Here is a 16,435-nt window from a genome sequence, read left to right on the forward strand (position 1 = left end):
AATGTTCTGAATGAATGCATGTATAAGGCATTGAAAAGAGGTGGGTGGATGACAGAAATAAATAAACAAAAAACAAAACAAAAAACACCACCACCAACAAAAACAAAACATGTTCACAGACCACAAAGAGAAAATTGTTGTAAATTGTTTATTATTCCTATCATTTGTTTTTAAACACAGCAAACAGTCATCTAAAAATACCACGGAATCTGAGTGTCCCTTCGAAATGCACAGGCATCGATTAAACCTATACAACTTATCAGTGAAATACAACCTGCTTTGCTTCAATGGATCACACAGGCAGAGGCTGAGGAAGCAGAAATAAAGAGTCAGGTAAAATTGTTTACGTTTCTGTTTGTCAGATGACTCTTCCCTTTTCTTCCTACCAGCTATATATATATACAACCTCCTTCAGTAAGATATGGGCAGAAAAATCTCAAAGCAAACATGATGGTATATGTTCCACCATAGTCCAGAAAACAATCTTGAATAAAATCTCATTGAAATGCAACATTTGTAAACATGACAAATATTGTTGCCAGATCAGTCAAAATTTCTCTCACACCACCATAGCAATCAATTCATCTTAAATATGCTCCAAAACATCTATAAAAGGAAATGGGGGAAAATGTGCCAGTCTTCTATCACAGAAGAATTAAAATGATACAAAAAAATGATCAGTGTTCTACAATTCCCAAATGGTACATATAATGATCGAATCAATTACAATATCCCTGATTATTTCATACAACCCAATTAAGAATCCCAAAGTTCGATATTACAAATGGCACAAATGTACACAGTACATGCTGCACTTAAATCTTAAGCTTTGATACACAAGTCACTTGTACTTCACCAACAAAGTAATGTACAGGGTCTCCTCTCATCATACACAGTCAGCTTCATAAAAAATCATTACTGATTTTGACTGAAAAGTACTTGCTGACAAGATATCAGCTGTCTGTCAAATGCCCACAACAGCATAAAAAAAAAAAAAAAAAAAAAAAAAAAAAGGGGAAAGAAAGAACAATTGCCAAAGTACTTAAATAAAAGAAGATTGACAAGATACATGAAAAAATACCACTAATTACAATATACACCAGCTGAATTTAGCCTCTCCCACATAATGGTAATACATACAGTGTTTTCATAAAAGGATTCATGTGTGCTCAGGCAAAATGCGCACACACAGAACACAAGTTGTAATACTATTCAAACTATAGAAAATGCCAGTAAAAGTGTGGATATATATATATATAAAACAAATACAGACAAAAAAACAACTTGGTGTGTAACAAAATGAACATTTATTCTTTTTTTAACACCCTGTCTATCACCAGAACACATTTACATGTGAACAAATTGGCATGTGAACAATAAAAGTGATAGATTTGTAATACATTCATTTTCTTTGACACATAGAAAGAGAGACACACAGACAGAGACAGAGAGACAGAGCACAACAGGTGGTCAATTAAATACAGTTGTGTATACATCAAACAAAAAGCAGAAACAATACAAATATATTCAAAAATTAAAATGATAAAAAACCCAACTCATATATAAAGTGGTAAAGACACACTTTACACAAAAAGAAATAAATTCAACCAAACACAAATAAAAACAACAAACCCAGTTCTGGATGACAATTAAAAAAAAAAAAGAAGAAAAAAAAGAAGACCAAAACAGTTTTCACTTTATCTTTTGTATCAAATTAAATGCCTAAACATTACATTAAGCAATGCTCTATAAATTATAAATCTGGAATGGGAATCCTAATCTGTTCAATTATGTAACTGACAGACTTAGATAAATTTAGGAAACTGGAATGACTAAATTTAACTGAACTGAAAAACAAAAACAACAACAACAAAAAACCCCCCACTGTGATGTGGAAAGAAAACAACAACAAACAAGTTTAACACTCTAAGAGGTTTTCTTTTTTTTGTTGTTGTTGTTAAACAAGTAAAATAAGAGAGGCATCCGAGTTGAAACAAAACATATATTACTAAAAGGCAGAGGGTGGAAAGAACCTGCACTTCGTTTTGCAAAAAAAGAAAAAAAAAAAAAAAAAAAAAAAAAAGAAAAAGAAAAGAAAAAAAAAAAGAAAAAAAAAGAAAAAAAAGAACCGAAAACAGCAGGAGGAAGATGGAAGAATAAATTTCGTAGACAGCCTTCTTTCAGCATCATATTTTCCTTTTGAATACAACCTGATGATCTTGCAGCTCCCTGAGAGAAGACATTATTTGTGAACATTTCCACTTTGAAAGAACACACTGTGCGCATTTCTGAACAAACACCAGGAAGCAACCTAAGTTTTACCTTCTTCAGCAAGCCTGACCATGGCAGAGGATTGGGATGTCCAACATTATTTCAAAAGACATTTCTTCAAGTGACCCCCGCGCCCCTCCGTCTCCCAATCATTACATGTTAATCTTTTACATACTGACTTCCCCTCTAAACTGGGTAAAAAAGGTAAATCATTATTACATGAAACAAATACTGGTGTTGTTGAATTCTGAGGAAAATAGAAATCCTGTGACATGATTGAGAGATCATATGTAGGGATATAAATACATACTGGAAGGAATATAAAAGCAGCTGTGCGAGACAGTTTACATCAGTGACAACTTCCAAAATCTGTGTAACAACAATCACTTGATAACTGATCATACGGCAGATGGTGATAAATGTCATGTCCTTCTCAAAACGACACTCTATAAAACTCTAGACATCTGTCAAATAACAAACAAGCACTACAACCTTGGTCGTTTCTCACTGGAGATCTACATGATTGGTTCACAAATCCTGAGAGAGAGAGAATAAGGTTCAGCAAAATATAAGGGAATGGCTGGATAACTCTGCTTGTTCCTCCAGCAACATCTACACAACCCACAAGCAAAGTCCAGGAGGGGGAGGAGGAGGAGGAAGCAGGACCACTAAAGGCAGGAAACGACCCTAACTGGCAGGAAACTCTTGGTGTACACACAAAACCGAACTACTGATCCTGTGCAATTATAAGCCCCCTGAGGCTGAGGCATCCTTGAGGATGTACTTGCTGTAGGCCTTGTTCATCTGCTCCAGGAAGATGAAAGTGAGGACGGTGTGTGGGCCCAGGCGGGCGTAGTACGGCGTGAACCCCTTCCACAGGGAGAAGAACCCTTCGTTGCGAATCACCTTGCCCAGAACGTCCTGTACACAAAAAAAATGGGGGGGTGGGGGTGGGGTCAGTCCTGGAATGAGTACTGTGACAAAGCATGATGGTACTGTGGCAATGTATGATAGTACTATGACAAAGCATGATAGTACTATGACAATGTATGATAGTACTATGACAATGTATGATAGTACTGTGACAATGTATGATAGTACTGTGACAAAGCATGATAGTACTGTGACAATGTATGATAGTACTGTGACAAAGCATGATAGTACTATGACAATGTATGATAGTACTGTGACAATGTATGATAGTACTATGACAAAGCATGATAGTACTATGACAATGTATGATAGTACTATGACAATGTATGATAGTACTGTGACAAAGTATGATAGTACTGTGACAAAGTACGATAGCACTGTGGCAATGTATGATAGTACTGTGACAAAGCATGATGGTACTGTGGCAATGTATGATAGCACTGTGGCAATGTATGATGGTACTGTGACAATGTATGATGGTACTGTGACAATGTATGATAGTACTGTGGCAATGTATGATAGTACTGTGACAATGTATGATAGTACTGTGACAAAGCATGATAGTACTGTGGCAATGTATGATAGTACTGTGACAAAGCATGATAGTACTGTGGCAAAGTACGATAGCACTGTGGCAATGTATGATAGTACTGTGGCAAAGCATGACGGTACTGTGGCAATGTATGATAGTACTGTGGCAATGTACAATAGCACTGTGACAAAGCATGATGGTACTGTGACAATGTATGATAGTACTGTGGCAATGTATGATGGTACTGTGGCAATGTATGATAGCACTGTGGCAATGTATGATGGTACTGTGACAATGTATGATAGTACTATGCCAATGAATGATGGTACTGTGGCAATGTATGATAGTACTGTGGCAATGTATGATAGTACTGTGACAAAGCATGATGGTACTGTGACAAAGCATGATAGTACTGTGGCAATGCATGATAGTACTGTGGCAATGCATGATAGTACTGTGACAATGTATGATAGTACTGTGACAATGTATGATAGTCAGTACTGTGGCAAAGTATGATAGTACTGTGGCAATGCATGATAGTACTGTGGCAATGTATGATAGTACTGTGGCAAAGTACGATAGTCAGTACTGTGGCAAAGTATGATGGCAAAGTATGACAGTCTGTCAGAACTGTGGCAAAGTATGATAGTCAGTACTGTAGCAAAGTATGATGGCAAAGTATGATAGTCTGTCATGACTGTGGCAAAGTATGATGGCAAAGTATGATAGGCTGTCAGGACTGTGGCAAACCATAACAGTACTGTGGCAAAGTATGATAGTCTGTCAATACTATGGCAAAGTATGATAGTCTGTCAGCAATGTGGCAAAGTATGATAGTATTGTGGCAAAGATTGACAGTCTGTCAGTACTGTGGCAAACCATAAAAGTACTGTGACATAGTATGATAGTCTGTCAGTACTGTGACAAAGTATGGTAGTTTGTCAGTACTGTGGCAAAATATCCTCGTCTGTCAGTACTGTGGCAAAGTATAATAGTCAGTACTGTGGCAAACTATGATAGTACTTTGACAAAGTACGATAGTCAGTACTGTGACAAAGTAAGATGGTCTGTCAGTACCGTGGTATGATAAACTGTCAGTACTGTGGCAAAGTATGATAGTTTGTCAGTACTGTGACAAAGTATGATAGTCTGTCAGTACTGCGACAAAAGTATAATGGAGATGAGAAATCTGTTGTGACAAACAGTAATAATACAAAACATTACAATAAAATAAACAGTCTTTTCTTCTACTGAAGATTACCTGCAAGGCAGTGGGAATATTTACTAATGAATAGGACATGGCTGTTGAATTCTTTGACATTCATGGTCCCTGTATCACCATATTTCAGGTCTTTCCAGCAGACATGTCTCTTGAAGACTAGGAGTATGCTTAAATCTCCTAGTCAAGCTGCCAACCAAGGCTAATGTCGTAACAAGCCCAGACTGCATGCAGTGTCTTTACAACATGCATATTCTTGCATTCTGCAGAAAGAAGGCTCTAGCACTAGCAGGTATGAGTATCTCTTCCCCAGGAGGATGGATGAACTTGCTCTTTCCTGGATTCAATTCCTAACCCTAAATGAAAGGAAAATGCTTGAAATTTAACCACAAAGCGGTCATCATGCACACTTCACATTGCAGCCATTTAATGAATAATACACTGTTATGTATATATATTTCCATATATTTCAGACTCATAATTCACACCTGAACTCACCAGAGCTGATGAGAGTTGAGAAACCAACCATCATAGTCTTCAGTGGGCCACCACCATATAAAGTATACAGATTAAAAAAAGAGGAATGGCAAAAGAAGGAAAAGAGAGAGGTTTGGAGAAGGAAAAAGATCAGGGTATCGGGAGAAGAAAGGCACTGAGAAGTAAGGCTCTAAACTGTTTCTGGTCTGTTCTTACCAGAGCTCCTTTGTATTCCGGCTTGCCATCAATCATTTTCATGTTCTGGATTCTGAAAAACAACAACCCAGAATATGTTTTTTAATTAACAAACAGTAAAGAGTGGTAACTCTCTCCATTCACAAGGTACACAACTTCAAGTCAGTGCTTCTTATGCTACCGATTCAGCTAGCACACAGGTAAATAAAAGGTACAATGGAACAAACCCAGACACTTCCTCAAAAAAGGAAGCGCTGGGCCTGTCCTTATACTGATCATCTGATGTGCACACAGCAGCAAAGACAGAAGAAATGTGCAAACACAAATAAGCTTTTATTCAAGACTGGCATAGCCTCTTTAATCCAGAACAAGCCACACAGAACACATGGACAATACAGAACAAACACATGGTTGCCTCGGTGGTTTTTCAACTGGAAATGAACAATTAAGCACGGAGATGAAATGATTAACAAATAGTAAAGAGTGGCAACTCTCTCCATTCAGAAGGTACTGTGAAAACTGTGAAGGTACTGTGATGTACTGAGGTATGTTTTTTAATATCGAGAATTCAAAAAAATAATAGCAAAATTACACATTTTTACTGTGTTTCTCTGTTTTGTCACAACAGATTTCTCTGTGTGAAATTTGGGCTACTCTCCCCTGAGAGAACGCATCACTACACTGAGAGCGCCACCCAATTTTTTGTATTTTTTCCTGTGTGCAGTTGTATTTGTTTTACATATCGACCATAGCTATCATTAGTACCATTATTGTTTAGGACTCCCGAGACAATTCTTACCTGGTCTTGGCGATGTCCACAGGCATGGAGGCAGCTGTGGTGATGAGGCCACTGATCATACTGGCCACAAAATGCAGGAACAGCCCATCACGGAAATGACCTGTATGGAACATACAGCACACACATGTAAGCTGACTGCTGTGGGAGAGGATTCATGCTCCAGTCAAAGCATACACAATACAAACATACACAATACAAGTAACAAAAAAATAAAATATAAAATATCCAAAAAATTCTGAAATGGCAGAAGAAAGTAGGTATGCTGACTGCTGTGGGAGAGGATTCCTGCTCCTGTCAAAGCATACACAATACAAACATACACAAGTATCAAAAAAATAAAATATAAAATATCAAAAAAATTCTGAAATGGCAGAAGAAAGTAGGTATGCTGACTGCTGTGGGAGAGGGTTCCTGCTCCAGTCAACATAGGTAATGAAAACATACTCAATAATAAAAGTTTCAAAAGAATGAAATGTGAAACAGTTACAAAATCCAGAATGGCAGAAGAGAGTATGTGTGCTGACTGCTGTTGAGAGGGTTGGTGCTCTGTTCAACGCATACGCAGTAAAAGCATACAAAATACAAGTCTAAACAGAATGAAATTTGAAGTAGTTACAAAATCCAGAACGGCAGAAAAGAGTAAGATGCATGTGTATAGCTTGTGTCCTCCTCACCCTCTTCTCAATCTGCTTCCCTCCTCCTCCCAATTTTCGTTAATCAAACATTTTTCATTTTTGTGAATCGACAATTTTCTCTCCCTTTCTTTCTCTCTCAAAGAACACACACAAACATACTCTCTCTTTCTGTTCTTCTCCTACCCTTTTGTCCAATGAAACTGTTAGTGGAGAGGTGTTAAATCAAGTACAATCACACACACAAACGCAAAGTGTCTGATGCCCTTATCTCATTATCCATTTCCCTTTATAACTACTTTACAAAGACATAATTCCTAGCACAAACAGACAGGCATCTGTGCACACGCATACACACACACACTTTTTTCTTCCTAACCTATTTTGGTAACAGATTAACACTGTGCTGTACTCACATACACACGCAGAACACACAGATCAACAATGTCAGCTCATTTGGCTTAAAAAAAAAAGATAAAAAAGCAGAAAAAAGCTGTAATTTACTTGTGCTGCACAAAATCTGCTTGGTTTGTAAGTAGGATGCCAGCTGTGCAGCATTTAAAAAAAAAAAGAAAAAAAAGAAAAAGAAAAAAAGCTGTAACTCACCTGTACTGAGCAAAATCTGCTTGGCTTGTGAGTAGGAGGCCAGCTGTGCAGCATTCACCACCATGGCTCTTCCCACTGTGGGGATACAGCCCTGCAACCAACACCGGTTGTCACAATGATAAACACAGGGTTCCCATACATTTCAGCTTAAGTTATATAAGGGTTCCCATACATTTCAGCTTAAGTTATATAAGTCAACACGAGTCATCACAGTGAAGAACACAGCGTTCCTACATATCAACTTTACATAATCAACTCCAGTCATTACAGCATTCCAATACATATCAACTTTACATAAGCAACTCCAGTCGTCACAGATTTCCCATACATGACAAATTTACAAAAGTCAAGAACTGTCATCTCAGTGAAAAACACAATGCATTGAACAACAGTTTGTAAATGGAAAGAGATAGAGGAGAAAGACAGAATCATGAATGGGAAAGAGGGGGAGAGAGAATGAGAGAGAGAGAGAGAGGGAAACAGACAGACAGACAGACAGAGAGAGAGACAGTGGGACAAAGATAGAGAAAGACAGAGAGAGAGAGAGAGAGAGAGAGAGAGAGAGGGAGACAGAGGGACAAAGAGAAAGACAGAGAGAGAGCAAGGAAAAGAGAGAGAGAGAGAGGGGAGAGAGAGAGAGAGAGAGAGAGATTCAGATTCAGATTCAGATGGTTTAATGTGTTTCGGCCATAGGCATACATACACATTGGGGAAGGGGAAGATGGATGGGGGAAGAGGGATGGGGGAAGAGGAGATGGGTAATCCAGCAGCTCATTTACAGACTATGAAATGACTTCATTTTAAACACAGTATATACGAACTAATTTTTCTTATTAAGTATGAGGTCATTTTCCAGATTGGCTATAAAGTTAATTCACTGCACAGCAGAGAGAGAGAGAGAGAGACAGAGACAGAGAGAGAGAAAGCAAGCAGGTGAGAAAAAGAGAAGGCTGGGCGAAACTTACACGCCATAGTGTCACTACTCCCTCTTCCTTGACAATTCTGAAAAGGGCGTCAACCACACTCTTGTAGCCCCTCTGCTGATCCACAGGTAACCTACGCAGACAAAAAACAGCAACTGTACAGTACATGCTTTTCTGAGCAGAACACAGCACACCACAAATTCCGCCAAATACTAAAACAATTACTGAATTAAGCAATACTGTCTCTCCTTCCCAGCTTGCTTTCTTTGAAGAAACCAAACAAACGAGCAAAATCTGACAATCTTTTTAGGGGGGTGGATAAACATGTTGCTGTGGGAAACGGCTGCATCTAAAGAACTGGATATGAATATTTAACGAAGCAAAATCATTCAAACAAACCAAAGCAAGAAAAATTAACCGAATTTGCAAGCCACAGAATCATACGCTCTCCTCGAATGTGTTGAATGGCTGTGATTCTCATGTTTTGTTTATCATTATTTCTCTTATTGAGATGATGAAGCTTTCTGTATTCTGTATCAGATCAGGCACACATACACGTTATGTTCATGAATCTTTCAAAGGCGAAAGCTAACCAATATTATGAAGTGTATGTGGAAAAATAACATGACAGGTCCTACATGTAAAAACACAGACACTGATACAGACATTCTGTAACTGCCTATTTGCAAAAACACTGCATAATGATTTCATGCCAGTAATCCAAGTGAATCTGCAAGCTGGAATTTGTATCCCGAGACCTTCACATGACAGATTATATCCAAGATTATTTGATAATAAAGATTTGGTCACACTTGTTCAAAAGCCAGCTGCATTCACACAATAAAGGATAGAGAAATAAATATGCACACAGCCTCACCTTCAGCTGTTATTTGCTTACATGATAGAGCACACTTTACTCTCCATCTGCCACATTTTGTACTCATATGAGTTTCAATGTAAAACTGATGCCAAAACCATTTTTTGTGTTTCTTTTTTATCTTTAATGCAGGATCACATCGGAATAAACTGCAAGTGTACAGTAATATAATATATATCAACAATGGTTTTCATGTTAAATATTAAGAGGTAATGGAGGATGAGAGAGATGCGGCAGGTGGGGCTGGAAAAATTAGCAATGAGGGAGAAAGAACAACAGTAGTGAGATAAAAGAGAGAGAGCAGCAATGAAAGAGAGAGAGAGAGACAGACAGACAGACAGAGAGACAGAGAAAGAGAGAGGTGAGAAGAAAAAAGACAGAGGGTGGAAGACAGAACCGTCACTCACCTGCCGTCGGATGTCATTCTGATCAGCGCCACCTCGGCTGGAGTTCCAACAAAGGCACCGATACCTCCAGCAGTAACGCCAATCAAGGCTTTCATGGCAAAGTTGGGAGGCTTGCCATCTCTACAGAAACACACACAGAAGCACAGATACATTCACCACATTCTCCATGCAGTATTGGCCACCTGCATCTTTTAAACACAGCACTCTGTGCACAGCTGACAGAACTGATTTTTGTTTTTAAAAAATTTTTTTGTCTGTTTACAGAAACGTAACAACCACATTATAAAAAAAAAGAAAAAAAAAAAAGGTTACACTACCCTATCAAGCTTCTGCAGCATTTCACAGAGAAAAAAGATATCTAAACTAAAGACAAGAATAGAAGATTTACTGAGCAACTGTAAACAGGAGAGAAATTTACACTGCTGTTGTCAAACCTTTCCAACATTCTCGCACGTGACAAAGTGTTACAACTGAAACTACTAAACAAAATAAATGCATAGCATTCAAAGGTACGTGAAACAGGTAATGAATCGGTCATTAAAAACATTCCAATGAATCGGTCATTAAAAACATTCCAATCATATAATTTTTGAGGATGATCAGTGAGATAAAAATATGGTTATCACTTTTTCATGTTAACTGTAAGGTAAGATTAAGCACTAAACCCCAACACCCCAAACCACATACTTTCTCTATATGATGTTACACTGGGCACATGTTCGCACACCCCATTTTCACTGAAACTCACTTGGAAAGCATTTCAAATAATGTGGTGTAGATTCCAAGACGTGTTGTTGTGTAGGTAGCCTGCCTCAACAAACCAGCTGACAATCTGAAAATATTTTACATAACAAAATTAATCACAAACTGAAAAAAAGCATATATACAAAACACACCCACACACATATCAAACACACATGTAAATGATGTATACAAATGTACACATACACACACACAAACCACACACACACATAATCTATAAGTAGACATCTTAGAACTGTCCATGACTTCACAATTTCAACATCAATAGATAACAAAAAACATACACACAAACGAAGACACTTATACCAATACACATATCAAGCACACACACAAAAGCATATACACACACAGTCTACCTGTACTAGTATCTTTTCCGATGCAAGAAATATTGGACTCATTACTTTTATTGTTCAGTTTCTTTAAATCGTTGTTGAATAGTCCAATTGAGTTGCTGTTTTAACTTTTTTTTTTTTTCAAGATTTGTGTATATATCTTGGACTTGTCACAACTAATGTTGCACTGTTTCAAATCTTTGTTGGATAGTCCAACTGGGTTGTTAAAACGATTTATCCCCTTTTTTTAAATTATAATTTTAATTATTTTTTTTAAGTTTGAAGTTATTGTTTTAACCAGATTGTTGTAAATGTTGTGATTTTCCCCCCCTTACCCTTTCCCTCCTTCCTTCCCCCCCTCCACCCCTCCCCCCCCCTTTTTTTTTGTTTTTTTGTCTAATATCACTTAATGTGGATAGACATTAAATGAATTAAACACACAGTCTGCCTTAACTAGACACCTCAGAACTGTCAATCACTTCATAGTTTTATTTCAATTATCTGTAAATTCTTAATCCCTTAAGGATGCAGGAAATATGAAAACCACAAAGCAGCACAAGATAACAGAAGTAAGCTTCAACAAGGTGTTGAATTTGTTGGTTTAAATAATCATGAACCATTTTCTACAGCCTTTTAAAAAGGCACACCATTTTCCAATTTGTAACATTCCAAGGAAATCAGTTTTACAGGTAAAAACAAAACCCAGCTAACCCTTTTCACTGTTTCTCTAGGATTCTTATTCAGACAAACGGTTTTTAAAGAAAGGGTTCCCTTGTCCCTCACTGAAAAGATCAGACACGGGATTCTTTAAAAAATTTTTTAAAAAGGAAGCAAATGGAAAGGAAGAAGCATGGATCTATATTTTGGACAACTATCCACTTACACAAGCAAGTGGTTAATCTTCTGGGAACAGAGGAAAAAGAAAGGGGGTGGAGGGTGGGGGGTGGGGAACCTGCGTATCATTTAACCATAAAATCTCTCAACAGAATAAAATTCATCTGTAGTATGGCCCTGGCTGACCCAGAAGAATTTCTTCCAAATGGAAGAAGATACAAATGTGTCTGATCCAAAAGGAAGAACATTCTTCATGTGTCTGAAAGTTACTTTATCTGTGCCATCTGGTAAATCAAATATTCAAACACAATACACAAACACATGCGAGTCAAAGAAGAGAAGTTGATAATCTCACCCTGTATAGATGCCTCTGACGCCTTCATTTTTCAAAATGCTGCGAACTGCATGAAGACTGGTTTTGTGTTGTCTGCTTTTCCCCCCTTCCCCTGAAAACAATCAGGTTCAAAGGTGTTTTTAGTTTTACAGATACAGACATTATCTCTTTTATGTGAGTACACATGCATGTGCACACACACACACACACACACACAGTCACACACACATGCACACACACACATACAATGACAAACACACACAAACACACAGTTCTCATTTGTTTCACACTTTATTTTTATCATGAGCTTAGACAAGTTCATGTTAAAGAGGGGCAAAGTTTGAAAGTGGTAGGGAAAGTGAGGGTGTTTATGAAAGGGTCCATTTCCATGGCTGGAGCTGTACCCAAGTCATGGTTGGACTATTTTTGTTCACAACTGTGATACTGTTTTTAGTACATAGTTTGCTTGTGAGGAGAGTCTTATTTTTCTTCTGTGTGGGCTAAACTTTGTGCTGAACTGCAGCATTTTAAATTTTTGCTGCTTCTTTAACAACAGAGCTCTACACATTTCCTATTGCTCTGATTGAGCTAGTTTGTATGGGTGTTCTTCGATGCTTGTGAAGAGAGTCTTGTTTTTCCTCTGTATGGGCTAAACTTTGTGCTGACCTGCAGCATTTAAATTTTTTGCTGCTTCTTTAACAGAGCCCTACACATTTCCTATTGCTCTGATTGAGCTAGTTTGTAACAGTGTTCTTGGATGGCAGATCTGTTATCTCCACTATGTCACTGTATAGTTCATTTTTGTTGTTGGTGTTCTTGAAACAGCACTATCCTCGTGAACATACACTATTTCATTTTTCTCAAATTGATGACTCAGTCACTGGCATTAAGATTAGAGGTTTCATAGCTTTTTACGGCCATCGGTATCAGTATCAGTAGCTCAAGGAGGCACCACTGCATTCAGTCAAATCCATATACGCTACATCACATCTGCCAAGCAGATGCCTGACCAGCAGCGTAACCCAATGCGCTTAGTCAAGCCTTGAGAAAAAAAAGGTAAAAAAAAAGAAAAAAGAAAAAAAAAGTCATAACAAGTGTATCCAGGCCTCTTCTTCCACTATTTCAACCTTTCCCACACTGAAGTCAGGTACTCATTCAAACCTGGGTGACATGAGGAAAATCTGAGTAAAGTGTCTTTTCCAAGGACAACACATCATGCTGTGATGGAGCCCTGAGCCCTGATCACTGGTGAACACAGGATCAGAAGTCCAACACCTGACTGACTGCCTCAGTGCCTACCATTACATTATGAATTACAAAAGCAATTTCTTTCTTATCACTGGGTAAAAATGGGATTTGCTGCCTGCATGCTGACAACGCACTCCATCCATGATGATGAGTGGATTGAACCAGACAATGACACAACAAATTCATATTTTGAGAATCCTGTGGAAAATTCTAGCAAATTCTTTTCTTGTTTTGTTTTGTTGTCTTATTTAAGCCTGTTACTTCTGACCACGGATTACATATCAGCGGTATAGGGGTAAATGCATTATCAACTGTCCAGCCACTCATTTGCATATATATATATATATATATATATATATATATATGCTTACTTCATTCTTTTTCAGAGGTTGGTTATTATTTTGCAAAAATCACAAATAGTTCTGGAAGTGAAAGGGTGAAGAGACTAAAGCTTAAAGTGTTTGTCTAATCTTTTCTTAAAAGAGTGCGTAAGGCATAAATGCAATTTGAGCCTTAGTTAATAATATTAATAATCTACTGAATTACTGTATTCTAAATAAAAATACCCACCACTCATCTGCATTCTGTTTTTGACCAGATCCAGGGGCTGGACAAAGACTGTAGCAGCCATACTGTAAAACAATGGAGAGCATTATTTTCACTACAGTTATTAAACTACAGAAAAACAATCATTTCCCCCCCTGTTCTTTCTGTATATTGTGATACATTTCACTGTAATTACTGCACATCTGACAGGTTTAATGACTTTATTCATACACTGTTAGCAGAAATAGCAACAAAGTGAAGAGTAACTCCAATCTTGATGATAATTATATTCTATCTATTATGAATAAAAGAGAGAGAAATCGAAATCGAAATCAAAACTTTTTTTATTGAGGGAAAAGGAATAGGCACTTATCGGCCTGTTTTCATCCTACCCCCGTAAACAAAACATATAAACTAATCTAGGAAATACAAGACTGAAAAAAGAAGGAAAAAAAAAAAACCCACTTTGCATGGTAACAACAACAAGAACAATAAATGGCATAGAAAATACACAGTTCCCCACAAAATAACATTGCTTTTGCGTGAAAGAGAGAGGGAAGAAGAAGGTAAGAGAGGAAGAGATACGAGGAAGGAAAGAGAGGAAAACTTTTGAGAGAGAGAGAGAGAAAGAGAGTGAGAGAGAGGAAGAGAGGGAGGAGGGAAGAAAAGAGGAAGGGAGGAAAGGAGATAGACAAATAGACAAGGATATTGAGAATACATCATTTGTTTATCAGTCTCAGTAATTTCAAGGATTCGTAGAAATTAGCTCTGACATTAGATGTTTATGATATACTCTTTTGAAGACACTGAGACTGGAGTTTATATTAAGTGTAGATGAAATAGAATTCCGTAAATATCCACCAGAGTATGTGAGACTTGTTTTATAAAGATCAATTCTTGGCCGAGGCAAGGTTATTTTAAGTGTGTGACAGTGACTATTTACTAGAAAATAACTTATGAGAGGGGGTGGGGCATAACCTGATAATATTTTGAACATAAATATGGCTTTATTATCAGCGAGAGAGAGAGAGAGAGTCTTAATTGTTATCTTTGAATTTCAAGGACAAATAATTGAGGCCAAAGCATTGTCTTCCAGTCTCCTCTGATCAAGCACACTTGACACTATTCAGGGTGAAACATAACCAGTAACAATCACTAGTGCACAACATTTGATTGACCCATTGAGACAATGTATATCATTATCAGGGAGAGACAGGGTGACAAGGGTTACAGGAAGGGTTGGGGTATGGGAAAAAGAGACAAAGAGAAATGGGATGCACACACACACTCTCTCTCTCTTTTACAGTGACACACTAAACACAACTGAATCAAATGGCAAACACAAACAGTCTCACATACAGAGATAAATCTTTTCCCCCTCTTTCGTTTTCTATCACAAGCATGCACATATTCCCACAAACACACACATACAGTGATACATACAATGGCGCGCGCGCGCACATACACACACACACACCTACAAGTACACAAACACACACACACACACCGCACACAAACACACACGAAGTGCTACGAAAACTCAATATTTTATTACTCAACGATTGACATTTTAAGCATGGCCTTATCTTCAAGTCTTTCTTTGTTATCTCCATCTAATACAAGCATAAAAAGATGAAAAGAAAGAAAGAAAGATACTTTGATTGCAGAAAAAACGTTGTGCGCTCATATTTTAACAAAGGCATGCACACACACACACACACACAGATTGACTGATAACCTCAGAGAGAGACAGTGAGAGAGAGAGAGAGAGAGAGAGAGAGAGAGAGAGAGAGAGAGAGAGAGAGAGAGATTAGAGAGAGCGTGACGGACTGTCCTCTGCAAGGGCAACTGGTACGCCCACCCCATTGCACACATTCTGCACGTGACAGGTGTCACTATGCCAAACATTTTCTCGTCACCACGCATTCGCAAAGACACAAATCAAACAGCCAACGGCACGAAAAGCACATCTCCAATCCCCGATATCCACTCACCCAGCCGACCCTCCGAAGAGGAACTTGACGGCTTTGCCGATCTGAGCCGGTGGCTTCGTGTCTTTGGACGCCGACATGTTGCAAAACTGTATCCTTGACCCGAAGACTTTTGTCAGGATGATTTCCCTTTCATGTTGGCAACTCGGGTACATTAATACTACGGATGGGCAAATGCTTCCTAAATTGATTCCGTTTGGGGGAAAACAAACACAAAAGACAAACAAAGAATGATAAAACAACAACAACAACAAAAACAACAACATAAACAAAACAAAAACAAACACACACATGAAAACAAAGAAACAACAACAACAACAGAACAAAAAACAAAAGCAAACAAACTTACATCAAAGAACTGTTTGGACTTCAGTATGCATCCAGAGGGCTTTTATTTTATCTTATTTAAAATGATGATAATTTTTAATGGGAAGGTTTATCTTATTCTTAGCAACCGAAAAACCTTGCGATATTTGTTCTTAATTGCTTCATCTGTTCTTATAAGTTTTTTGCTTGT

At 37.8% G+C, this 16,435-nt stretch overlaps 1 protein-coding gene across 1 annotated transcript; it reads right to left on the reverse strand.

The window, feature by feature from the left end:
- Positions 1 to 132: 132 nt before the first annotated feature.
- Positions 133 to 16,020, reverse strand: LOC143287352 (mitochondrial 2-oxoglutarate/malate carrier protein-like). Its single transcript, XM_076595312.1, has 10 exons — positions 15,922 to 16,020; positions 13,952 to 14,013; positions 12,155 to 12,245; positions 10,620 to 10,703; positions 9,872 to 9,991; positions 8,630 to 8,720; positions 7,665 to 7,755; positions 6,427 to 6,526; positions 5,649 to 5,700; positions 133 to 3,192 (listed from the first exon to the last, which is right to left on the reverse strand). The coding sequence occupies exons 1-10, from the start codon at positions 15,996 to 15,998 to the stop codon at positions 3,016 to 3,018; spliced, it is 945 nt and encodes a 314-aa protein (XP_076451427.1). The 5' UTR covers positions 15,999 to 16,020; the 3' UTR covers positions 133 to 3,015.
- Between the last annotated feature and the right edge of the window lie 415 nt (positions 16,021 to 16,435).

This window comes from Babylonia areolata, chromosome 11 (genome assembly GCF_041734735.1).
Source record: "Babylonia areolata isolate BAREFJ2019XMU chromosome 11, ASM4173473v1, whole genome shotgun sequence".
NCBI lineage: Eukaryota > Metazoa > Mollusca > Gastropoda > Neogastropoda > Buccinidae > Babylonia > Babylonia areolata.